Below are 24,273 nucleotides of genomic sequence, written 5' to 3'. Positions count from 1 at the left end.
ATTTATTGTTAATTATTATTATCATTTTTTTATAAACTAAATACTGATTTGACTCACATTTACGGGAAGCCATTTTTATTTAGTGTCTGCCTTTCATCCGGTACACGCGGTATACTTATACTGTCAGGAAATTAATAAATTCTGATTTTATAGTGCATTTTTTGGGCTTCCTAGTGTTGTTAATGCTAAAAAAGTGATTCAACTATTTCGACGCAATGGCAAGATATGGGCAAAGACCCGAAAACGCCCTGAAAAGGGCAAATGGTAAGTCCAACCTTTACACCACATGACAATAATACAACATGGCTGATAAATCTTTTATACAAGTATAGTCCGACCCATTTACCCTTCAAGACTTGTTCAATATTTTCGTATTTTTCTTCTAAATATATTATTTTTCCTTCATTAAATAAACAAAGAGACTTTTTTTAACCTAGCTTATTGAGAAAATTGTTTCATTTTAATTAGATTTAACTCATAAGTTTGGCATTTGCTCAGGGTAAACGTTATCAAACATATGCCGCTTACATCAGTCATTATTTCTAGAATAAATTTTCCAAAAGCCAAACAATAAATTAAAGAAATACAATAATGAAAGATAAAAATTGTATATTTTTTGCACCTGCATTATTGGATAATTATTCACAGTGTTTCGAATAATTTTTTTATTTGTTCTGATTTTATTGATATGCTTTGAAAGTAAAAATGGTTAAATGAATTCATATAAAAAGCAAATAAAAGCGTAGAGTGAGTTTCAAAAATAATATAAATTAACAATGAATTTTCGTACTTATTTTTAATTGGAATTTTTTTCTTGTATATCATTCACTGCATTGAAAGAAAATTATTTTATTCAGATAATCTATTATTTGACTGTTATCAAATAAATATTTATTTGAACCACATATTTTTGTTAATCAAATAATATTTAATTTATTCACTTTTTTTGATTTAGATAAATATTTATAAGTATAAATAAGTAAGCATAATTTATTAGGTTTTCTAGTCTCAATTTTTAGAGAAAATCATATTGAAGTATTTAATAAAATTTTAAACATTTTTTACTCTGAAAGATTTAAAAAAATAATTTGATTGTAATTTTATTCGAATTTCTTATATTAAATTGAGTATTAAATAACTGTACCTTTTCATTTTTTCAGAATTCATCGAAGTCGGTAAACCGGCAAGAGCTTTAGATACTCTTCAAGAAGTCTTCCGCAATAAAAAATGGACATACAGCTGGTCCGAATCGGTTCTCGAACCGATTATGTTCAAATATCTAGATCTTTGTGTGGAATTGAAAAAGTCTCACATTGCCAAGGAGGGTCTATTTCAATATCGAAACATGTTTCAATCGGTCAATGTTGGAAGTTTAGAAAATGTGATTCGTGGTTATCTCCGAATGGCTGAAGAGAAAACGGATGCTGCAAGAAAACAAAGTCAACAAGCCGTTATTGATATTGATGATCTCGACAATCTCGCTACACCCGAAAGCATATTACTCTCGGCAGTGAGCGGTGAAGATGCACAAGATCGAAGTGATCGCACCATTTTAACACCATGGGTGAAATTTCTCTGGGAATCCTACTGCCAATGTTTAGAATTATTGAGAACAAATGCTCATGTTGAGACACTCTACCACGATATTGCACGTATGGCTTTTCAATTTTGTCTCGAGTACAACCGTAAGACTGAATTCCGTAAACTTTGTGAGAAATTGCGTAAACATTTGGAGGACATTTGCAAACTCCCACAACTTGTATCGAATGTGTCAATAAATAAGGCTGAGACACAACAACTTAATCTCGAGACACGTTTGAATCAACTCGATTCAGCAATTCAAATGGAACTTTGGCAAGAAGCATACAAAGCCATTGAAGATATTCACGGTCTGATGAATCTGTCAAAAAAGATGCCAGTCCCAAAAACAATGGCTAATTATTATCAAAAACTTGCCATGGTCTTTTGGAAAGCCGGTAATTATTTGTTCCATGCAGCAGCTTTATTGAAACTTTTACAATTGTCACGTGACATGAAGAAGAATATGTCCTCGGAGGAACAGCAACGTCTTGCAAATCGTGTTTTATTAGCCGCACTCTCCATTCCATTACCTTCTGCTCATCCTGAATTCGATCGTTTCATCGAGACTGACAAGAGTCCACAGGAGAAAGCTCAAAAACTTGCAGTTCTCTTGGGTCTCAATCAACCACCAACGCGTGTATCTCTTCTAAAAGATATCGTTCGTTTGAATGTTATCAATCTTGTATCGCCACAATTACAAAACTTACATTCTTGGTTGGAAGTTGAATTTCATCCCCTCGAGCTTTGCGGTCGTGTTGACACAGTTATTCAAACTCTTCAGGCCGATGAGACTAATCCTCTCGCTCAATATGTTCCTGCACTTCAAGACGTGACTCTCGTTCGTCTTGTGCATCAGGTCTCACAAGTTTATCAAACGATTCAACTTTCTCGTTTATTGGAACTTGCCAAATTCACCACCGATTTTCATTTGGAGCGTCTTCTTGTTGATTGTGTACGTTACAATGACATGCAAATTAGAATTGATCATCGAATGACGTGCATTCACTTTGGCGTTGATTTGTCCGAGGCACAAAGGGAAGATCATCCAGATGGTCCTATTCTTCAGGCAATGCCATCGGAACAAATTCGTTGTCAATTAGTGAATATGGCCAAGGTATTGCATCGTTCCATCAATGTTATTAATCCCAATAAGAAGAAACAGGAGCGCGAGAAATTGCGCAACGCCATGGTGAATCATTATCATGAAACCAAAATGAAGGAACACCAGAGAATTTTGGGAAGACACAAGATTATTGAAGAACGAAAAGAATATATCGAACATATTAATACAGTTCGTGAGGAAGAGGAATTAAGACGTCAGGAGGAGGCGCAACGAGCATTGATGCTCGCCGAACAAAAACGTCTCGAGCAGGAGCGTGAAGAGAGAGAACGAAAACGTCATCAAAGTGAAATTCAACAAATTAAGGATCGTCATCTAAAGGAGAAAATGCAACAAATTTCTCAAACAAGTCATGGGCAAAAGGTGCTTAAGAAACTTGATGAAGATGAAATAAAGAAATTGGACGCCGAACAAATAGCAGCGCGCGAAGCCGAAGAATTGCAAAAGGAACGAAGGGAAATGCAACAAAAATTGAAATCTCAAGAGAAGAAGGTGGATTATTTGGAGCGTGCCAAACGAATTGAGGAAATTCCACTTTTGAAGAAAGCCATGGAGGATAAATTGGAATTGGCGAAACAAAGATGGGAACAACAGGAAGAGGAGAGAATTCAAATTGCCATTGAGGAACGTCAACAGGCTGTCGCTACAAAAGAACGTATGGCACGAATGAAAGAAGATCACGATATATTCTTGGAGAAAATTCTCGCCGAACGAAGAAGTATTTATCATGAGAAATTGCGTGAATTTGAGAAGAAATTAAATGAAGCTCGCGCTAGAAAGCTATTGGAACGAAAGGTACAAAGAAAGGCGGAAAGAAAAGTGCAATGGGAGAAAGAAAGAGCGGAAGCTGCGGAACGTAAACGTCAAGAGGAATTGAGAATCAGAGAGGAGGAAGAGAGGAAACGATTAGAGGAAGAACGTGCACAGAGAGAGGAAGAGGAGAGGAAACAACGTGAAGAGAGAGAAGCTATTGAAGCCGAGAGATTGGCAAAATTAAATCAAATGGCAGAAATCACCAAGGCTAAAAATGAAGAGATTGAACGAAAATTGGAGGAACAAAAACAAAAGGAAAGGGAGAATATGAGGGAGAAACCAGATCCATGGAGAAGTGGTGGTGGTAGGTTTGAAAGAAGCGATAGAAATGAAAGAAGTGACAGAAATGATAAATACGAGAGAAGTGACACCAAATCAAGTAATTATATTTTTTTAATTTGATGAAATTATTGTTCATTTTATTCTTATTTATTTAAATTAAATCACTTTTTTTTACAGCGGAATCCTGGCGAAGAGCTGTTCCAAAAGAAAATGATGATGATGGGTAAGTTAGGAAATTTGATTAACATTAAAGAATAATTTAATTTTCATTGTAATTATTTTAATTAAATAATATTGCAGTCCTAAACGGGATACTGTTCGGGACGATGATGACAGAAGGAAAAAGGAAATATCACGTGATGACAGTGATAAACGCTTCCAAAAGAGAGACTTTAGCAAATTGGTAAATTAATAATTTTTCATTTATTATCAATTCTGATATTGTTTTAATATAAGTTGGATTGAAAAAGGTAATTAAAATCACTTAATTGTTAAATTATAAAATTATTACAGTCTAGCGGCGGTGGCGGAGGATCATGGCGCGATATGCCGCCACGTGGCGGAAGAACAGATGATCGTGACGATCGTCAAAGAAATACGGATCGTGACAACCGAGATGAACGTCCACGACCTGATCGTCGTCCTTATGAAGAATCATCGCGAGGTGGAAGTGGTGGTGGCGGAAGCAGTTGGAGATCAAAGGCGGCAGAAGCAGCAAAGGACAATCCAAGAGACTCGAAACGGGATGACCGGTAAATATTCTTCCCTGATCTGAGAAATTAATTAAAAGATTCATTATATTTCGCACAAAATCATTGTTGATTAATTTTAAAAATTATTAATTTTTGTTTATTAAATTATTCAATGTTAATTTTTCAGGCAAGATGATTTTGAGCATGTAGATGACAAACAACAAGTTCGTGACGAAAAGAAAGAGAATCGAGCACCGGAGGACGAGGGTGGTTGGTCAAAAGTTCGTCGTCATTAAAAATCTACATCTATGAATTATTGAAAAGTTGATTATTATTGTTTACATGGAAGAACTAAATAGAATTGTTCTCATGTGAAAGTCACAATCAACAGAGTGTTTTCACATTGAATGAACAAAGGATACTTTGAAATTTTCGATACATTTGGTACGTTCTAAGAATTTTTATTTTCTTTTTTTTTACATTTTTACAAAATTTTGATTTTATCGAGAATTTTTTATTTTTTTATGCTTCGAGGCAATAAAAAAAGAAAGAATATTTCACAATAATGTATAATATTAAAAATTTACACAAAAAATTTGATTAATTGACGGGAAAGTAGTATCTTTAACTTCATGGTTATAGATTTCTAGATTTTTCTTTCCCTCATTGAAATTTCACTTAATAGAATTTAAAGGAAACTCGAAAAATCGAAAATTTATATAACAATTTATACAATTTTTTTTATTATACGCCAATGTAAATGTTCGTCAATCAGTCTATCGACGATTTGCGTTTTTTCTGTTGAATTAAGTCCCGAGGGACTTTATGAATTTTTCAGGAGTTATAAAGGCACTGCATGCTACGCACGTAAATCTAGCAAAAATGCAGTCTATAGTTAGAAACTAATTAAACTATCTTCACAAAAAAAAATATAATAAAATAAACTTTGATATTCAAGGGAGCTGGAAACTTTCTTGTCAATAAAGTTCTCTTGTATCTATAAAATTTTAATCTTTTAATACACTTTACCTCTTAGTCCGCGTTTAATCACAATTTATAAATTTTTCTCTTGTGAAAAAACAAATTGTAAATATCAATTAACAAAAATGTGAAGGATTTTTTTGATAATTTACTGATGTTCTCAAGTGTGCAAAACACTTGAATATTTTACATCCATGGACTTTTAATTATATAGCTACATTAATGAATATTGCAATTGTTTTGTAAAAGTTTACAATATTGCGAATTGCAAATGTACGATTCTGTATGTCGTAAAAATTAAAAAAAGTAAATTGAAATTAATACCATAAAGAATTTGGAAAAAAGTTGGAGTCTTTTTAAAGTAGTACACCTGCGGCAAATTTTTGAGAATTAATTGCTTTGAAAATTAATCACCATCAATAAATAAAATTTTTTTTTCTGTTAAAAAATAAAAGTAATCGAAGTTTTTGTTGAACTAAACTAAAAAATTGTGATACGATTTTAATTACTCTTTAATTAATTGCCTTCAAGTATTATAATTATTTTTAATCTTATTTTATTAAATTATTTTCACGTTATTTATGTAAAAAAAAATTTTCTTCATCTTCATAGTACTAATTAATTTTTAAATAATTAATATGGTATAAACAATGCTTCAATTACGTTAATTTATATAAAAACAAATAATTATATCATGAAAACTAAACGTTTGTTTATTAGGTTGGATCATCAATAAAAATTAAATCAAATGAAAACTAATGAAGTTAATAAAAAGAATTTTGTTATGTTTATACTAATATGATGAATAAGTAAATTATTAATTATAATTACTATAATTAGTACCAACGTAAATAATGAATATTATTTAAGTCTTGTAAATCTTACCAATTTTAAGCAATTATTTTTGACAATGATTGCCGCAGGTAAATTATTTTTTTTAAAAAAGAGTAATATTTGAATATAAGATGTTCATTATCGTTATTTTTCTTAAACGACAATGATAAGGCATTAGGTTTTTTTTAATTATATGAGGTATAAAAAGGCATACGAAATAAAAACATAAGGGTACGTATGAAGCTATAAATACTGTATTTGTACGACCTATTAGTCTGTCTTTTAATAAATAAGAATATAAAAAAAAATCTTCCACACATTTTCTATTTACATTAGTTTTATAAACTAAGGAAGAGGCACATTTTTTATTAAAATTTATATTCCGCGACAAACTTAGCGAATTCTTCTATGAAACTGCAGTTAAATAAGCGGTATGATAATTTACTTAACTACTTATTAAACATGTTGATTTTTATTCTTATTTTTTAATTCATTCTCGTATATAGCACTATGCTTGTCTTTTTAAATATAAATAAATTGAATACACGTATAAATTGAATTTTCATTTTTGATGAATTCGTAAAGTTCTTGTGAAAAACTTTTTATCAAAAATATCGAATTAGAGACAATCATTATTTTGTAAAAAAAAACAACGATAGTCAAAGTGGGAAAAAAAAAATTAGTAAAGCATTATGGCGGCTGCAGTCTTTTCTTCTAGAGGAGGAATCGGTTCCAGGCGATCGCTCTTATTTTTTCCAGATCCCCAACCGATCAAAGCAATGCTAATGAGATGAACGACACCGGCAGAGACCACAAACCTGATAAGAAAATTTATTATTTTAATTATTGTCCATAAGCAATTTATGTTTATTTTGTATTTGGTTTCAGGAGGCAAGAAGTATTTTTAAACAATAGTTTTAATTGAAAATTTTCATTTCTTTTTTTTTTTAAATGAACGGTTAAGTTTTAAAAATTGAAAATGAAACTTTTCAGTTTCGAAAGTTTTATCGAATTATTAATTTTTGTTTTGTTAATTCAAGTTTTTGAATATTTTCAGGTTTTATATACTTTTTTTGTATGCAATGAGAAATTGAAAATTTTAGTTTTGAATTTTTCTAATTTTATTTATTTTATTTTTATTTTACTTAATTAATTTTTTTTTAATTCATTTTGTTTAATTCAGAGTTTTTGGATTTTTTTCAGGTTTAATAGGTTCGACTTACCAGAAAGAATAACCGAGTTCTGCAGATCCCTCACTGGTCCATTTTTCATTTATGTTCTCCTTCGGTAATACGTTTTCATATAATTTTGTATAGTATTGTGCCAACCATGTGCCATTACTAGCGGCGCACAACAATACTGAAAATTAGACAAAGGAAAAATAGAATCAGACCAATTTACAAAATAAGTTGAATTCGATTTTTTTCTTCTAATTAATGCTCTCTTCGAATTTTTAATTAATTTTGCTTTCTTATTTTGTTCAATTTTTATTTTCCATTCAATAATTTTTAACATAAATTTTTCAAATAATTAAACTAAAAAAATATTAATTTTAACAATGAGACAATATACATAAAATATTGTATAAGAAAATTAATTAAATTTATTTAATATAAATTATCTACATTTATTGGATAGACGTGTGTGAATCAGTTTTTTTTTAATTAACATCGAGTGTTGATTAGTAAATTTAAATTATTGACATAATAAAAAAAAATTCAATGAATAGAATCTGTTTTAGATAGACGAATGTGATAATTCATCTTTACTTCCTTATTCGCTGTATATAATACCGTGATATACTCACGTAATGATCATCTTAAATCTTAAATATTCAATTTCACGCACTTGATTCCAATTTAATGTTAGGAAATGCACTTCTTTTACGAGCTACTAATTATAACAGTATTTTTTCTATTGAAACTCGAATTCCTTTAATTTAATTTTATTTTCTTTTGATGAAAAAAAAGTTGCAATATCAAAAAAAGGATGTTTATTTTTAAATGAATAGCAGTAGAAAAAATATATAAATTACATAGTTAATATTGTTAATTGTTGACTAATTTACTATTTTATACACAGGACTTGAAGAAATTATTCCCTTTAGGATTTGATTACTTACATGCCAAAATGTTGATAAAGTAAATGCCGGGAACGGAAAATATTTTACTTCTCGGTGTTGTAGCTGTATTTAACACAGCCAAAAGTGCAGCAAGTGCTGAAGCTAATAAAGCTGCACATGTTGTCACTAAAGTTCCAAACCAAAGGCCCCATGACATCACCAGTGGATCTTGTTCAATTAGTTTGGAAACTAAAAAAGAAAATGATAAAAACCTTTATTGATTAATCAATTTTTGAGTTAAATTTTTATAATTTAACTTTTTAAATAACTTTACCAATGATTCTTTTATCCATAAATTATATAATATTTTTAAATTTATTTCTTAATTATAAAATAAATAATAATTAAGTAATTCTAAAAAAATGGTATCATCGATTTTCAATGTTTCATCAAAATGCACCAAATTTATAATAAAGGTAATTAAATTTAAATTTTTTCAAAAAAATAGTAACTATTAGACAATAATAATAATTGTCATAAATATTTATTAATAGTCCATTATTTCTATTTTTGATAATGCGGAAATTTGTTTGAAATTCTGTATTCATTTTTTGAAAATGAAAATTAATTTAAATAATTTTCATTGTTAGTTAATTGAATTTTATAGAGTTTTTTAATAAATGAAGACACTAATTTGAGTAATTTTTTAAAAATATCAATATTATTACAGAGAAGTCACGCTGAAGGAATTATGTACTTGCTGTTTGAATTATGCATACAGCAATACCTCAGGTAGATACAACTCGTGACAGATGACAACAATATCCTCGGCCTTACGTCGAGAACGTGATTCGTACTTATTATGGGAATTCTCCCCCTCAACTCCCCGAAACAGTGTCACACGTATGACCTACCCCAATGAAAGAGATACGCGAGGAAACGATAATAATCCACAAGGTAAATCTGTTTTACGATTTAAGGATCTGTAAAAATCCTTTCAAAAATTGTACAATATCTCAAAATCTCTATTTTATTATTACAATATTATTTTTATTTCTATTATTATTATCATCATTATTTTGATTGTCAAATATAAAAAAATATATGAAATTTAAGAAAGAATTTAAAAATGAAATTCGAGAACCACAAATATTGCAAATTTTCAATTAACTGACTAAATCAATATAGAAAGGAATACTTAGAAGTTTTAATATTAAAAAACAATTTTTTTTTTAAATTAAATTTGTTTTAAACGAAATGAACTGAAATGTTTATTATTTAAAATATGAATAATTCAATAGATACATAAGTGAAATCTCTCGCAAAATATTTCAATTAGATCTATTAATCATTTCTGTTGTAGGTAAATATCTCTTGGTTGTTATGTCATGGAGGACTATTTTATAACACGTGCGAGGTTGTATCTAAACTGGTTTGGAGACGCATGCTTGAACATACTAAAAACTTTCAACAAGTCTACGCAGCGCCGAACTTGTTCCTAACGAGGAGACTAACGAATCCTGGAATGCAGTATCACACAGTACGTATATCATAGTTTCGTAAAGCTCCAATTTAAAAAAATTTTACTCACATTTCTCTATTCTACTCGCAAATCTTTTTTTATTTCCCCTTTTATCCATTCAACACTTATCTTCTTTTAACTATCTACTTTATACTCTTCCACACATCTTGTTATTACTACAGAAAAAAGGATTTTCCCTTTTATTTTATAAAAAAAATTTTTTAAAAATTCAATTTTATTATCATTGCATGAAGTGATAATAATAATAATAATAATAATTGAAGCTTTTAAATTCATAGCAGAGAATAGAAAAATATTCCTTAAAATCATTAGTTAGAGTTTTCAAAGGATAAAATTTTAGAAGACCGATTTTTATTTAAAAAAAATTATTATAAAATTAGATCTGCTGGAAATTCGAATTAATAAATTTTAGGGAATATCCATTCGTTTCAATGTATATTTCAAGAAATATTTAAGAAATTTTTATATTAATCATTATACCGGAGAAATGATGAGTTCTCCATCCATAACCGTAGTTGAGCTCTTTTGTGCCATTCAATAATCCAAAATGAATTTTCCCAGCACTATTTTTGGGTCCGTCCGGTATCCATGGTTTGGCTTCAATCCAATGTTGTGTTACTAATGCTCCACACAATAATCCCCCACTAATTAAAGAGAGGAAGAATGTCGCAAATATTGTACCCCGTCGAAACATGGACGTCATTCTAGGATCAGTTGAAACTGGTTCGGGTTTCGAAAAATTCGCAATTACTGGAAATTAAAAATTTGGTATGTAAATAGAAAATTCTTTTCATCAAATCTCTTTTTAAAAGTAATAAAAAAATATATATTAAAACTTTTCCTCATGTAAGCAATTATAAATGAAAAGAAAAGTTTTCTTTTTAAAATAAATATAAAATTGAACTTGCGCAAATAGCAAGAAGAAAATCGATATTCATCAGCTAATGATAACAGCAAACAATCTCTCTAACTAATTTATAGAGAGATAGTTGGAAATAGGCAAATATCTCCCGGGTGTCTCTCTCTCTCTCGCTCTTGTTACTTTATAAAGGATGTCATATTCAACAAGTTTATAAATATTATAATTTCTCTTGTGGCAATGTTGGAATATTTACCTTGGCCCTGAGATTGTGCAAAGTGCGCCTGATTGAGACTCTTGGAGAATTCACCTTGCTTGACTTTCTGATCGAATTCCGCTGTATTTAACTTCTTGGAGAACTTGACGCGACAATGACTTTTTGCTTTTCTTGGCTTTTGTAAAGGGGATGGTCTTGGTCTTTTGGCAAAAGTATAGGGTATCGTATAGGGTTGAGCCACGTAAAAGTATATAGGTCGATAGTCCTCTTGTAGATGTGGTATGTAACCATTCGTCTGGTAGCCGTTGTAAATGCTCGGTGGACCCTGGCTGCAAGCGTATGAGCTCGGATGATAATAGGTGCCGTAAAGGTTCGCCGTTTTTCGTGAATTCCCTTCCACGTTTTGAGAATAAAGTCTGCCAGTGACGTCCCCTCCTTCTACCACGTTCTTTCCAATTCAAATCACTGAAGCATACTCGACTTCGTGATCGTCCCTGAAAATTAAGAAAAAAAAAAAATAGATAAAATCGAAAAATCATTTCCTTAAAAGCAATTTGATATATTGAAGACATTCGATCTCAACTTTTTTTCCAACTCATCGAGTTGAGATTATATATACCAGCGCCAGAAATTTCGATCTCATTTCAACTCTCTGGGATTTAATTTGACCCCTTGGAATAAAATCCCTTTAATCCTCGATTTCAATTTTTAAAATAAATTCTTACCGTCTGCTGTTTTTTAATCAAAAAATTTGTTTTCAAATTAAGAATATGAATTTCGAGTTAAATGTATAACATTTTAAATACTTTTAACTTTTTTTTTTCCTTTGATTAAATTTCAGAAGAGATTTATTAAAAACTTTTTAATGAAAAAAAAAATAAAGGTATTATAAAATTTAAATATAAAATAAGTTTTAGAAATACTCATTATTTGAATAATGAATATTTTAAAATGTTTTCAAAGATTTGACAATATTTCAAGATATTTGAAAGTACTTTAAAAAATTCATATACTTTAAATGGGACGCATGAATATTTTCTAAAAATTGTTAATTCTAATATATATATATATATTTATCCAAGTTTTATAAAGTGAAAAATTTGTTGTAAATTAGTTGGTTAATTGATTAAATGAAAGTTTTGTTAAATCAGACTTTACATAAAAATTTTACCGAGTAAAATTTGTTAATTAAAATTTCGTTTAATGTAAAATTCTCCTTTGTGATAATTTAGCTTAATTATTAATTTCAGTTTATAAAATTCAGGCAAATAGAAATTTTATCTTTTTAAAATTTCAATCACTGAAAATTCGAAGTAATGAGTTGTAGAGAATATTCATACGTCCCCTTTAAATACATTACAGAATATTTTAGAAGATAAAAAAGAGTTTCTTTCACAAGTATCAGAACCCTCTGAAAAATGTATATAAATTATAAATAATTTGATTAATGAAAAATTATTTAACAAATTAATAGTTAATTAATTAAAAAGCTAAAAATTGATGGTGCTGTTTATCGTTTCCCCCTTTTTAGAATAAAATTGGATCAGTTTGAAAATTTGAAAAAGAAAAGATTAAAAGAAGAATTTTGTTACATGAAAAGGGAGGAAAGTTTCAAGAAAATTTCGAAAGGGGGGGATTTTAAATTGAACATGTCTTGCTTGTTTCTGCGATTCGTCTCGAAACATTTGGTATGTTTCGCTTCACATGGCTAGTTTCTATTTCTCATGGGAGCGACAATCACGTTTTCCCAGAGACCCAGACCTCTCTGCGACTGGAAGCAAGTACTATACGCATATTATACAGTGACACAGCCTAACGGCATTCGCTGGACCTCGTCACCTCGCTCTGGCTTATAGTTAGCTTGCAGCAGCATTCCTGTTTATTCATTTTTTTTAATTCTCATTTTCTCATCCCAACTCACTTGACTCTTATTCTTTCTTCTCCTACTTTGTGAGCTTGCCTACTTGACCCGACTGACTTGATTTTTAGTCACGTGTATATATATATATACACCTCTCTCATACACCTGTGTACTTATAACTTGTATAAAATAGAACTAGGCTTACGTTATATTATCTCGCTATATAAGATGACACTATTTTCAAATGCAAATGAACTTTGTGAAAGTACTTTTGCAAATCGACGATTATTTACGAGAGTCGTTATATTATTTTTATTAATAGATTTTTATTATTAAAAGGTCATAGTTCTCTTTCTCTTTGATAATTTTCTATTTAATTTATTTAAAAATCTTTTTCCCATTAATTTTTTTTACAGTTCTCTTTAATGTGTTTTATTTAATACTGAATATTAATAATAAAATGAATTATTAAAAATATGAATAGTTTCACAGATTTTATTTGCGTAATTTCTTGCTTCACATGTGTGAATATTTTCTATTAACCACAGAAAATATATACCAGTTGAGATATTTAATTTCAATTAGAATTAAATGCAAAGTGTGTATTTAATTTCAGCTTCTCAAAATTCAGGATATGTTTCATGTCGTATATTTCGCATTTTCCATTTCATTGTGGGATATATTGTCAATTTTTTTTTCTTCTTCTTTTTATTTGTTCGTGAAAAAGAAATATGTAAATATTAAAGTTTATGTATTCAACTTTCATTGGTACTTCTGATGCAAAACAATCGGTTTTTTAACCGACTTTTGACGAGATTATAGTCTCATTTTACAAAATACTCCTTACACAAAGTAACTTGAGTTACAAGGCTTATAAATTCCAAACAAAAAAAAGAAAAAAAAAAGAAATAAAAATATCATAAAGCTGATTTATTTGCAGAAAGTAATTAGCAACAGAAGACACAAGATAGATGTGCTCCATTTCTCATCTAGTGAACACATATGGTTGCATTCAGATTTATGAGACAAGTGAAATGCTTCAAATTAAGATATAATCAGCAACACTGTCTCCAAGAAAGTTTTGTCACACTAGATATCCCATAATTTGTCACAGAAAAAGTCGTTTCTTCAAACTATTAGAGCACGCCTTACTCTCAGTCTCATTGAACGTAGTTTCATGTTCCATTTTTGTTTATATGATGTTTATTTTTTTTTTTTCATGGAAATTATTCAATTTCTGTTCAGTGAAAATATTAAATAATTAAAACTTTATTGACACTTATTTGATTTAAAATCTAATTTGTTATTTACGATGAAACATAAAATGTATAAAACGTAGATTAATATTTAAAATCATTATTAGCATTAAAAAAGAAATTAATAACAATTACAATTATTATTATTATTATTATATACAATAAAAAATAATTTAGAATTTTGTATAAAAGTAACGAATATAAAAAAAAAATATTTTTCAATAATCATTTTTTGTGACAAGTTTTGAAATAGATTTTCTTTTGGATAATTTAAATTGTGATTGTTATTAATTAACTTTTTTTTTCATAATCCTAATGATAAATGGATGCCCACGCGAAGCGTTGACAAATTTTATGTACGTTTCACACATGTGGTGTTTCAATGTGAAGAATAAATTATGCTTTTAAACCAAATAAGTCTCATGAAAAAAATTATCAAAATTTAATATTATAAAAAAAATTTTATTTAAAGTTTATCATTAATATTATTAATAAGTTGAATAAATTTATTCCTTGTAATATTTATTTAAATGGAAAAATGATATTCTCCAGTTTTAAATTTGAGGAAAAAAAAATTTCTTTTTTGTTCACGTGTCACGAAATTTTTTATAAATTAACATTAATAATGCTTGAAAAAATAAATTTTCCATTATTATAAATTTTTTTTCGATGAGGGTTTTTTTTATATATATAATAAAACAAATGGATCTGTGGGTGTAAAAAAGCAGATGTAACGTGGGAGGCAATATTTTTTCAACGACATATGCGCATTTGAAAGAACCTGGTCACTTTCGTTTCTAGGAAAATGGATTAGAGAACTGGGGGCCCTTATAAATCATGTAAATTTATACAATATATCAGTTTGCTGAAAGAGCGAAATCTATTTTGTTTTTTATATTTTTTTTTGTTTTTTTTATTTCACTGGTTAAACTATGTATGAAAATGAACCTATTCGGCTATAATAACAGATCATTGCATGCAGCTTCTGAAAACCCTTCATTTAATACCGTTCATTGAACCATTTGATGGAATGTACACACGCACTTTATATTAAAGAAAAGAAAAGACATTAGGTATAGACGATCTAAGTCTGTAATTTTCTCAAATAGCCCTCCAGTTAAATGCGCACTTTAATTTCTTTCTTTCCTTCTTTTTTTCTCTCAACTAAATCACCTCAAAAAAATATACATATATTATACTTAAAGACTGATGTAAAATTTCGAAATACATTTTTTTTTTATACTTTTTTGATACATAATTGATGAATAATTTTTAACATTAATTTGAGAAAGTGATAAATTACCTATATGTGAGTCAAACTTGAGAAAATTTTAATATTTTCACTTTAGTGAATAATGCAAAATGCGAGTAAATTAAATTAATTAATTTAATAATTACTAAATTAATGCTATTAAATTAAATATTTAATTAATAATTAAATTATATATTAAATTATTAGCAATTAATCATTTATTAATTCGGTATAAGTAAATTTTAACGATAAACGAAAAGATATAGTAGTTTCTCGAAAATTCTTGAGTTAATTTACAACTTGATGGAGGATCTGTACATGAAATTTAATTTCCTTGATCTTTGACAGTATTAAATTTCTAATTAAATCTGGTTTGAGTAAAGTTTCAACTTAAAGCGAAGAGTCACTTTATTCAAGTGCAATTTTAATTATTTGTCAGATTTTAACGCCTCTTGTCTCATTAAAATTGCCAGATGCTACTTTAACTCTACCATTCCTTATTTTAATTTTAAATTCTGCATGTGTTTTACAAGGGTTTTGTTTCCTTGCGCTCACGAAGGCAATTAAAATACTTTTTAATAACTAACATAAAAGAGCTTTAATTGTTACCATGAAAAGTAAACTAGTTTTTCACAACAAAAATTGATTAAAGCAATTATTTAAAAAAAAGGAAAGGAAAAAAAATGATGTAAATGTTAAATTATATACGACTTTTTGATTTGATTAAAAAATTAGCCTCCAATTAGTATACATTGGTGATTGAATTTCCAATTATTTGATTCTGTAATTCCCTCTCTTTCAATTATTTCTTTTGTAATTAATTCTATAATTAATGAACCTGTCTAAACAATAAACACTTATTAAGTTAATTATAGTAAATAAATATTTCAATTTTATTTAACTAAAAAATAATTATTGTGATTATTCAAAAATTATTCCTTTTTCAATTTTTTTAAAAATTAGGTATATAAATTTAATTTTAAAGTTCTCATCAGGAAGTTGTTAAAAAATTTTTTTCATTTATATTCATAACTTAAATTCAATACTTGAAAAAGAAGTATATTCGCAGTTTTATATACTAAGTCGGAATGTAGCGAATTATTCCTCCTGTGATTTATACAACTACATAGATACCGGAAGTTGAAGGAAAAGTAGAGAACACGGGGTGAACACTGAAATTAGTATATTTCTGCAATTCTCACGGCTTCCTCTGTTCAACGACGCATGGAAATATGCAGACAGGTGTCGAATATAAAGGGCCTATAAAAATAAAAGTGAACATTTGGCTTCTAACAGCCCAAATGTCCTCTAAAAAATAATCACCAAACGTCTAGCTTATATAATTACAAATTAATGAATTCATTTTTCAAATTTTCCATACCGTTTTTGATTAATGGTTTCTTCTGTATAGTATATCAAATTAAAAATATCAACCGCGGCAATTCTCAAGGAATTTTTAAAATTACTATCAATAATAATTTTTTTTTCCAGAATAAATTGTAAATTAATTTAATTATAAATTTTTTTTATTTCATGATAGTGCAATTTATTTTATATATTACTTGAAGATGACAGAAAATATAAAACGAGCACCGATAAAAAAAAAAAAAGTGATTTCATGATTTAGAAGCAAAAACTCTGGGAATCGAATGCTTGAGAAGAGATCTTCTTTTTTTTTATTTCTGTTAATTTATTTATTTCTTTTTTTTATTTTGATCGCGATGTGGCAAGCCAACAATGTTGGTCTTTGAGCCTGTGAACCGTGAATCAGGAAAAGAAGAAGAAAAAGAAAAAAAAAATACTGCGAGTATATATATATATACCTATATACGTATATATACAAAAAGAAATCTGTTCTGATGCTTTGACCGTCGCAAAACGATCTTTTAAAGACTCCCATAGACTTCATCTCACAGTTGGTTTATGCTTCAAAAGTATCAAACTGCGAGAACATCAGATCAGATTTTCTCTTTCTTGACATGCAAGTTTTACTATGTATGTTGAACAACATTCTTCCACATCGACCTCCGTTCCATGACATTCCTGCGAAAAATTAAACTCAACAAACCTTATACATAAAAGCCGGACTCTCATATATGTCCCGTGATACTTTCCAGTTTAATAAATAATAAATCTCAGACTTAATATTCATATTTTTTATATCATTATGGAAACAACAAACAATGTTTTTATTGTTTCAAAAAATAATTATACCATCTTTGAGAATATATTTATGAATATTATTGGTGATAATTTTATGATTTTTAGACATCAGATAATTTAATGAATACAAAAAAAAATTCTCAATTTGGAGTATTTATAATAATTTCCAGTGAAAATTATTTTTCCATTTTAAAAAATATTATTTTTAGTAATAAATAATAATATTGAAAGGAGGAAACATTTTGATGATTTTTTGTTTCTTCAATATCAGAAACTCTCTCTCTCTCTCTCTCTCCAAAAAGGTTGAATTTAATTTTGTGTCCTTCATTTTTAAGTATACCTATAGATTTTTTTTTCAAATGATTGTTATCAATCGAATGAACGGGAAAAAATCTTTCGAAACTGACATTATAGAAATTTTTTTTAATACAGTACTGAAAAAGCAAAAAAAAAAAAAAATGATTGAAGTAGACCATTCAAGTAAAATCCACATTTTTCACCTCGGTCACTTGACATGAAATCACAATTTATAGAAATGTAGAGAATAAAAAAATATTGCAAAATATTTAAGAAAATTGAATAATAATAATAAAATAATAAAAATTTGAAAACAAAAATTTCAAAATTAAAGAGTTTATATCAAAACTTAATTGATCTCTTGTTCAAAATTACATATTAATTTCTATATCATAAATTATCGTTGTTGTTAACATTTTTTAATTTAATTTTGTTTACAGAAAATCAGTTACTTATTCAATGAATGACTCATGTGGGAAATGAGGCGCATGTAAAACTAGATCTTTTTCTTGAAAAATCTCCCATCGAACGAGGATGATGTGAGAATGAATCTGAATTTTTAACTGAACAACCGGTTCGAATGGGAGGATTGCGGGTTCGTTCGCTTCTGGATTCGCGTGATGCAACTCATTTCTATATACACAGTCGTTTCTTCTCTCAGTATAGGTAGGTATATATCCACAAAAATTTTCTCTTATATATGAACGCGTGACCATTGACTGTTAAAGTGGGTCATAATCGTCATCGTCTTTTGTTTAAAACTTTTGCTCTTCTATGTCTATATAACATAACAAAAGTAAACCATATATATAAACACAATTCCCTTAGAAACCTATATTTAGAAAAATTAAACTTAATAATAATAATAATATCTATGTCATTCTTCACAAGCAAACAATGAAATTAAAATTACATTATAGTCGCTTCTTCCCAGAAATCATCACTTTTCCTGTCGCTATATAATTATGTCATTGTTTATATTTTAGTTTCGCGGTCCGTATCAGCATAAAAACTTATATTAAAGTGCAAGTGCATTTAATTCAGGTCTTTCTGGTTGAACGGGTTTTCTATTTCATACATATGATAAGAATTATTTAAATATTTCTCGTTTCTAAATCACAACATTCTTATTTTAAATTCTTCAGATACTTCTTGTTTTCAAATCTCAAAGTATATATTTCTTGTTTTGAGTTTTTTTTTTTTTTTAATTAAAAATTACGATTGAATTGAATGAAATGCGCGCGTAAAATTATACGTATATTCATTCATTAATCCAAGAATTGTAATTTTTTTACTACATAAAATACTTGAGACATTTAATGATTTTACTCCAATAAATCAGGCAATGTTTACATTTTGTTTGAGCACAAAAATAACGTGTGTAAAAAAATCCAATAAATATTGATTCTAATAGACACATTACTCATATACTTTCAACAAATTCCATTTTATGAGAAAATAATGCGAAACTGCCACAGAAGACCAATATATAGTTCATTCTTCGATCCTAATTTCACGCAAGATTGAATAGCGCTTCGTTTACAAAAAAAAAAAAAAACAGGGTAAAAAAATTTTCTTTCGCAATTTACAACATTTTATCGAGAGAAATATTGAATATTTTAAATACTAATCATGAGAAAGTAAGAGAAAAGTTATAAAAAAAATTTTTTTTCAGATAAAAATAATTTTTTTATTTTATTATTATTGGTATATTGGATGAACCAACGATTTTACGAAGGCCAAACCTCTTCCTTTTTTAGAGCGTATAGCGGAACTTGAATATGAAACTATAAATTTACCTATTTTCATAACAATTTATTAAATTTATTCTCCATTATTTCCCTCTTTAATGTCACTTATTAAATGAAAAGTCTTCATATTGAAGCAACTTTCATAAAAACTTCTGTGTGCAACTCAATTATTAGTTTCAATCTGTTTTTGAAATAAAATCGAATCCATTATAATAAAAGACTCATCCTTGTTATAGAATATCGTGTCTTGAATTATTGCTTTTAACTAATTTTAATTAAGTTTAGTGATTTAATTTCATTATTATAAATTTGATTAATATCATATCATATCGATATTTTAATTTATATCTGTCTATTCTTTAATTTGAATTATAATTTATTAAAATTTTTGCAGATTTATCTAGTGTACTTCAATTCAAATGATTTTATTCCTCTGCTCAATATTTTCCGTAAGTATATATGTATATATAGTCAGTAAAAATAAAAAAAAATATAATAAATAAAAAAATTCATTTTTTAAATATTCTGAATTTCCAGAAACATTTCTTTCGTTTACATTTTTAAAAATGTTAATATTTATTCATTTCTTTAGAACGTTTCAAATCTCCTTCAAAAATAAATGCACAGAAAAATATTTCTCTTCTTGCGTCACAGGTCCAGAATAAATATATCCTATGTATAGTTACATAAAAAAAAAGAAGAAGAAAACTTTCAAGTCCACAAAGTCAATATAATATTGGATCTAAAGAGAATAGTGGATACTTTTTTTTTACCTGCATTGCTTCAGCATCCTTTTCTTTATCTCCGATAACTCTTGGCGTATACCCACTGAAGAATCTGGATCGACTACTTCCGTAGTTTGCACTTTTGTGGACAATCCTTATTTCTGGGACACTATAAACTCTGTTTGAAGTCTTCGAAACGAGCCTCAGATGGTATGTATTTACTTTCTTTTTTCTTTTTCTTTTTTTTTTTTTGCTTTAGAAAACCGGCACAATTCGAAAATTGATGACCTGCTGATTTAAGAGGACACCAGGGAGTTTCTGGAACACTTAAGTTTTATACTATGATCTTTTGCGCAGGTTCGCCAGGTGAGTTGAGGTACACGGAAGGTTTAACAGACACTGAGCGAGTTGAGGCTGGAAATAAGAAGAACGGTTTCACTCCTCGAACTAGACTCACTGGTCGGGTTGCTGATCCTGTGGCTTCACGGTGCTTTGCCTGAAAAACCTTCACCTGCCGAAGACAGGTGCTACAGGTGGCAGCACCAATCGAGAACAAAATAAATATATATACTTCACCTTTGTTTAAAAAATAATAATTTTCAACAATTTTCATTAATTTTCAAAGATGATTTTTAAAAAAGAATTCATTTTCAAGTTAGAGTCTTGAAAGGTACTACAAACAAAAGTTACTGTTGCAAAAATTGGAAAAATTGCAAAAAAAAGTATCTGTTTTATTGATTGACATTTTTTTCAAATATTATAATATTGGGTTTTTTTTTAATCTAATTATGGAAGATTTATTTTTATGATAAAGTTTTATAAGAAACAAATCATGTGTGAAAAATACTTTCCATTCGATGAAATAGCAGAGAATCTTTTTTTTCAAAAAAATAATTTTATAAATAAATATTCATTTGTGTGATATAATATCACTTGAAAAGATTTAGTAAATTTAATTAGAAGAAAAAGCTTGCTGGGTATTAACGTTCATTTGGATTAAAATTTTTTTCGTTGAAAAATAAACTTTCCTTTGTCAGTCGGAATTGGTAGAGAAAAAGAACATATATATTCTTTGAAATCTTTCCAATTTTTATCACAGACAAATTTCATTAAATGACATAATATATAAAGTAGAAAAAGTTTTTAGAAATTAAATAATTTATTTTTTCAGATGAAAAAGAAATAGTCACATCAATTGCAATTGATTTTCTGCAAATATAATTAATTGAACAATAATTCATTGAGTGAATTTACTATTGAAGAATTGAAAGAAGAAATCTTGAAGTAATTGTTAATTAAAAAAGGACTAGAGTTGAATCAGCCGCATTTTCGATATTGATCTTCGTTCCTAAGGGTTCACGGTTCACAATTCTCTCACGCCATAAAAGTAATCCAATGCATATTCCATACAGGAACAACGGAAGCAGTAGAATCCTATAAAAATTAATTAGTTAATAAATTATAATAGTTATACTATATTTGGGACAAAAGTAAAAAAATTTTCATCAAGATATATATAAGGACAAGAAATAAAAAGTGAATTTTTTGAAAAAAAATGAAGAAAAGAAAGAAGAGGAAGAAGAAGAAGATTCAGCAATTAAACTAGAAAAAATGTTGATTAGAAAATCGGTTATTGTATCTGTGCATCCCGATTGAAGGTGAAAAATGTAGATAACGCTTAAAGGAATAATCGAACTGATTATAATCTTGCACTTACCAATACGAGTATCCTAAATAGGCACTAGAAGTGTATTCTCCAGTGATAGTATCGCGAACAGCAATGTTGTACCACGTTACGAAGCTATAATGACAACCATAAATTATTAGGCTGGTTAAATTGAGCCCAATAGCGATGCAAGCTACCAGGTAAATACCCTGCAAGGAATTCCTTTATTACACCACTTACATTATGATTAGCTTTAGACTACCAAGCTATATAGGTATAATTATAATTATTTTTAATTGTATTTAAATCTAATTACACAGCCAGATATTTATTTATGTCAATATGCACTTCGTTCCTCGAATGTCGAGAAAATGAAAATTTATTTCACTGCAGTAACAGTGAATTTTCATTTTCATCGAATTTCACTTTTCATTTCTCGTGTTTTTTTTTTTTTTTTAATTTTATTTCCTTTTACTCCTTTTTCTTTTTATATCATTTTTCTTTTAATAATTGCTTATTTATTCATATATAAAAAGAAATAAATTTTATTAACTCATCTTTTAGTTTTTTATAAAATTTGAAAAAAATAAATAAGTCAAAAATTATAATAACTCACATAAATATTGAAAAGTGTCTCTGCTGGACTTTTAAAACAATTTAAAATTGAAAGAGCACACATTCCTGTCACGACAACTAGCTGTAGAATCATTAGAATAGTTGTACTAAGCCAAGCACCCGCATTTACAAAAACATTAGAATTTCTCGTATCTGCAAGGCATAAGGGTTTTTAATTCAATGATCGATACATGATCAAAATATATTTTTATAAATGTACAACTTTTACAAACAATTCATTTGAGAATTAAAAAACAAAAAACTATTCTTACATTTTCTTTCAAACTCAATGAGATTTTCAGCCGTCATTTTGAAAATATATTAAAGTTATTTGATTGAAATGAATTATTTATACTGACCACTTTCATGATTTCTTTTAGAAACGGAACTCATCAAATTTTTTGCTGATGACAAACATGAAAATTCCGGGTTCTCCCCATTAAAAAGTGATTCCACTTCTTCTTCTCTGGATTTTGAATCTGATCTACAGCTCCAAGCACACGCATTTGATCCCCAAATACATGAAACTAAAAGGTAAACAAGCAATATACATTTTTTTTATTCTTTTTAGATTTTTTCTTAATTTAATACATACAATAATACATACGAAAATAGTGAAATAATAGCAAATAATAATAATAATAATAGCAATAACAATAATAATAATAATCTATTTCCATTAATGGTTTTTCGAATCTAATTAATATTTAAAATCATTTATCATTAATGCCTGGATGTAATTATATATTAATTACGCAAATAATTAATTATTGAAGTGAATATTTTATAATGAGATGAAGCAATTTTATTACTAACTGTAAATATCGTAGAATATTGGAGTGGAAACTGTCTTTCTTATAAGGGTGCCTGTAAATAATCCATGATTGATTTCCGAGTCTTGAATATCTAATGAAGCATTGCTGACAGAAGCCGATCCAGTGATCCACTCATTTGTCCCCAGGGATAAGCAAACAACAACTAGGGCTAAAATGGACAGACCAGCTGAAACTTGAATAAAAATAACTCTCTTCCTTTTTTTCATCATCAAGTTTAGGGAAATTTTCTTTTACTAACAAAATGCCAATAATTTTTTATATAAGTTTAAAATTAGTACGTTTTCCACATATTCAATTTATTTCATTATTGCTTTTTTAAGATTTTTATTATTATTATTATTAATATTCAGTATTATTTTTTGCTATTATGATTATTTATAAAATTTTACAATGAGCACTTGATATAGAAAGTGTTCATTCTTATTAATGAAATCATGAACTAAACTTCAATTTTAATTCCTGGATAGACCTGACGATGATAAAGTTTTTTTATCAGTTTAACAATTATCGGAAAGTTTAATCTGCTTGAAACTCATATATAAAGATACATTTCCTGCTGATAAGATTAATATAGAACTTTTTGAGAAATTTATATATGTGTATCAAATTTTGAATAACGGTAAAAAAATTGAAGTAGATTAAATAAATTATTTATTTTTACAATTTTGATATTCAGAAAGTTTTATCTTATATAATATATATTATTTTCATATTTTATTTATTTATTAACTAAAAGTAGTGATGCTTTCTTTGTGAGAAGGTAAATATTTATTAATATACATAGAATTAGTGAAAATTTGTATAAATGTAAATATTTTATTTGCGTAAACGTAAATAAATGCGAAAACAAATTTTTTTAAAAACATT

At 27.9% G+C, this 24,273-nt stretch overlaps 3 protein-coding genes and 1 long non-coding RNA gene across 5 annotated transcripts; 2 read left to right on the top strand and 2 right to left on the bottom strand.

Annotated features, from left to right (window-relative positions):
- The first annotated feature begins 59 nt into the window (after positions 1-59).
- Positions 60-8,034, top strand: LOC127282974 (eukaryotic translation initiation factor 3 subunit A). 2 transcript variants are annotated; one of them, XR_007843274.1, is made up of 7 exons: positions 60-264; positions 1,161-3,893; positions 3,974-4,019; positions 4,097-4,199; positions 4,310-4,548; positions 4,676-4,932; positions 7,507-8,034. XR_007843274.1 is itself a non-coding variant. In XM_051307589.1 (6 exons), the coding sequence occupies exons 1-6, from the start codon at positions 216-218 to the stop codon at positions 4,782-4,784; spliced, it is 3,279 nt and encodes a 1,092-aa protein (XP_051163546.1). In that variant the 5' UTR covers positions 60-215; the 3' UTR covers positions 4,785-5,493. The 2 variants fall into 2 exon arrangements, 1 of the variants encoding a protein (XP_051163546.1); XM_051307589.1 differs by lacking the exon at positions 7,507-8,034 and having other exon boundaries at positions 4,676-5,493.
- Positions 6,536-20,776, bottom strand: LOC127282977 (uncharacterized). Its single transcript, XM_051307592.1, has 6 exons — positions 20,338-20,776; positions 11,024-11,478; positions 10,389-10,658; positions 8,426-8,614; positions 7,527-7,662; positions 6,536-7,121 (listed from the first exon to the last, which is right to left on the bottom strand). The coding sequence occupies exons 3-6, from the start codon at positions 10,609-10,611 to the stop codon at positions 6,983-6,985; spliced, it is 687 nt and encodes a 228-aa protein (XP_051163549.1). The 5' UTR covers positions 10,612-10,658; positions 11,024-11,478; positions 20,338-20,776; the 3' UTR covers positions 6,536-6,982.
- Positions 18,265-20,351, top strand: LOC127282979 (uncharacterized). The gene is made up of 3 exons (XR_007843275.1): positions 18,265-18,479; positions 19,959-20,013; positions 20,219-20,351. It is a non-coding gene; the product is annotated as an uncharacterized LOC127282979 (long non-coding RNA).
- A 653-nt stretch (positions 20,777-21,429) lies between the features above and the next one.
- Positions 21,430-23,849, bottom strand: LOC127282976 (uncharacterized). Its single transcript, XM_051307591.1, has 5 exons — positions 23,387-23,849; positions 22,930-23,097; positions 22,572-22,723; positions 22,007-22,164; positions 21,430-21,723 (listed from the first exon to the last, which is right to left on the bottom strand). The coding sequence occupies exons 1-5, from the start codon at positions 23,613-23,615 to the stop codon at positions 21,585-21,587; spliced, it is 846 nt and encodes a 281-aa protein (XP_051163548.1). The 5' UTR covers positions 23,616-23,849; the 3' UTR covers positions 21,430-21,584.
- Between the last annotated feature and the right edge of the window lie 424 nt (positions 23,850-24,273).

Source organism: Leptopilina boulardi, unplaced genomic scaffold (assembly GCF_019393585.1).
Source record: "Leptopilina boulardi isolate dan_hultmark-lab unplaced genomic scaffold, ZJU_Lbou_2.1 LbouV2_303, whole genome shotgun sequence".
NCBI classification, from domain to species: domain Eukaryota; kingdom Metazoa; phylum Arthropoda; class Insecta; order Hymenoptera; family Figitidae; genus Leptopilina; species Leptopilina boulardi.
This window is presented reverse-complemented; position numbering and strand designations above follow the sequence as displayed.

Excerpts from the sequence above, each read along its gene's own strand:
- LOC127282974 (XM_051307589.1), top strand. The coding sequence starts at position 216 with ATGGCAAGATATGGGCAAAGACCCGAAAACGCCCTGAAAAGGGCAAAT. Across the intron at positions 4,020-4,096 it reads AAAGAAAATGATGATGATGG|TCCTAAACGGGATACTGTTC; the intron begins GTAAGTTAGGAA and ends ATAATATTGCAG. Across the intron at positions 4,200-4,309 it reads AGAGAGACTTTAGCAAATTG|TCTAGCGGCGGTGGCGGAGG; the intron begins GTAAATTAATAA and ends AAATTATTACAG.
- LOC127282977 (XM_051307592.1), bottom strand. The coding sequence starts at position 10,611 with ATGACGTCCATGTTTCGACGGGGTACAATATTTGCGACATTCTTCCTC. Across the intron at positions 8,615-10,388 it reads GAGAACTCATCATTTCTCCG|TTTCCAAACTAATTGAACAA; the intron begins GTATAATGATTA and ends TTTCTTTTTTAG. Across the intron at positions 7,663-8,425 it reads CTTTATCAACATTTTGGCAT|TATTGTTGTGCGCCGCTAGT; the intron begins GTAAGTAATCAA and ends TCTAATTTTCAG.
- LOC127282976 (XM_051307591.1), bottom strand. The coding sequence starts at position 23,615 with ATGATGAAAAAAAGGAAGAGAGTTATTTTTATTCAAGTTTCAGCTGGT. Across the intron at positions 23,098-23,386 it reads AATATTCTACGATATTTACA|TTTCATGTATTTGGGGATCA; the intron begins GTTAGTAATAAA and ends TTTACCTTTTAG. Across the intron at positions 22,165-22,571 it reads AGACACTTTTCAATATTTAT|GGTATTTACCTGGTAGCTTG; the intron begins GTGAGTTATTAT and ends AATTCCTTGCAG.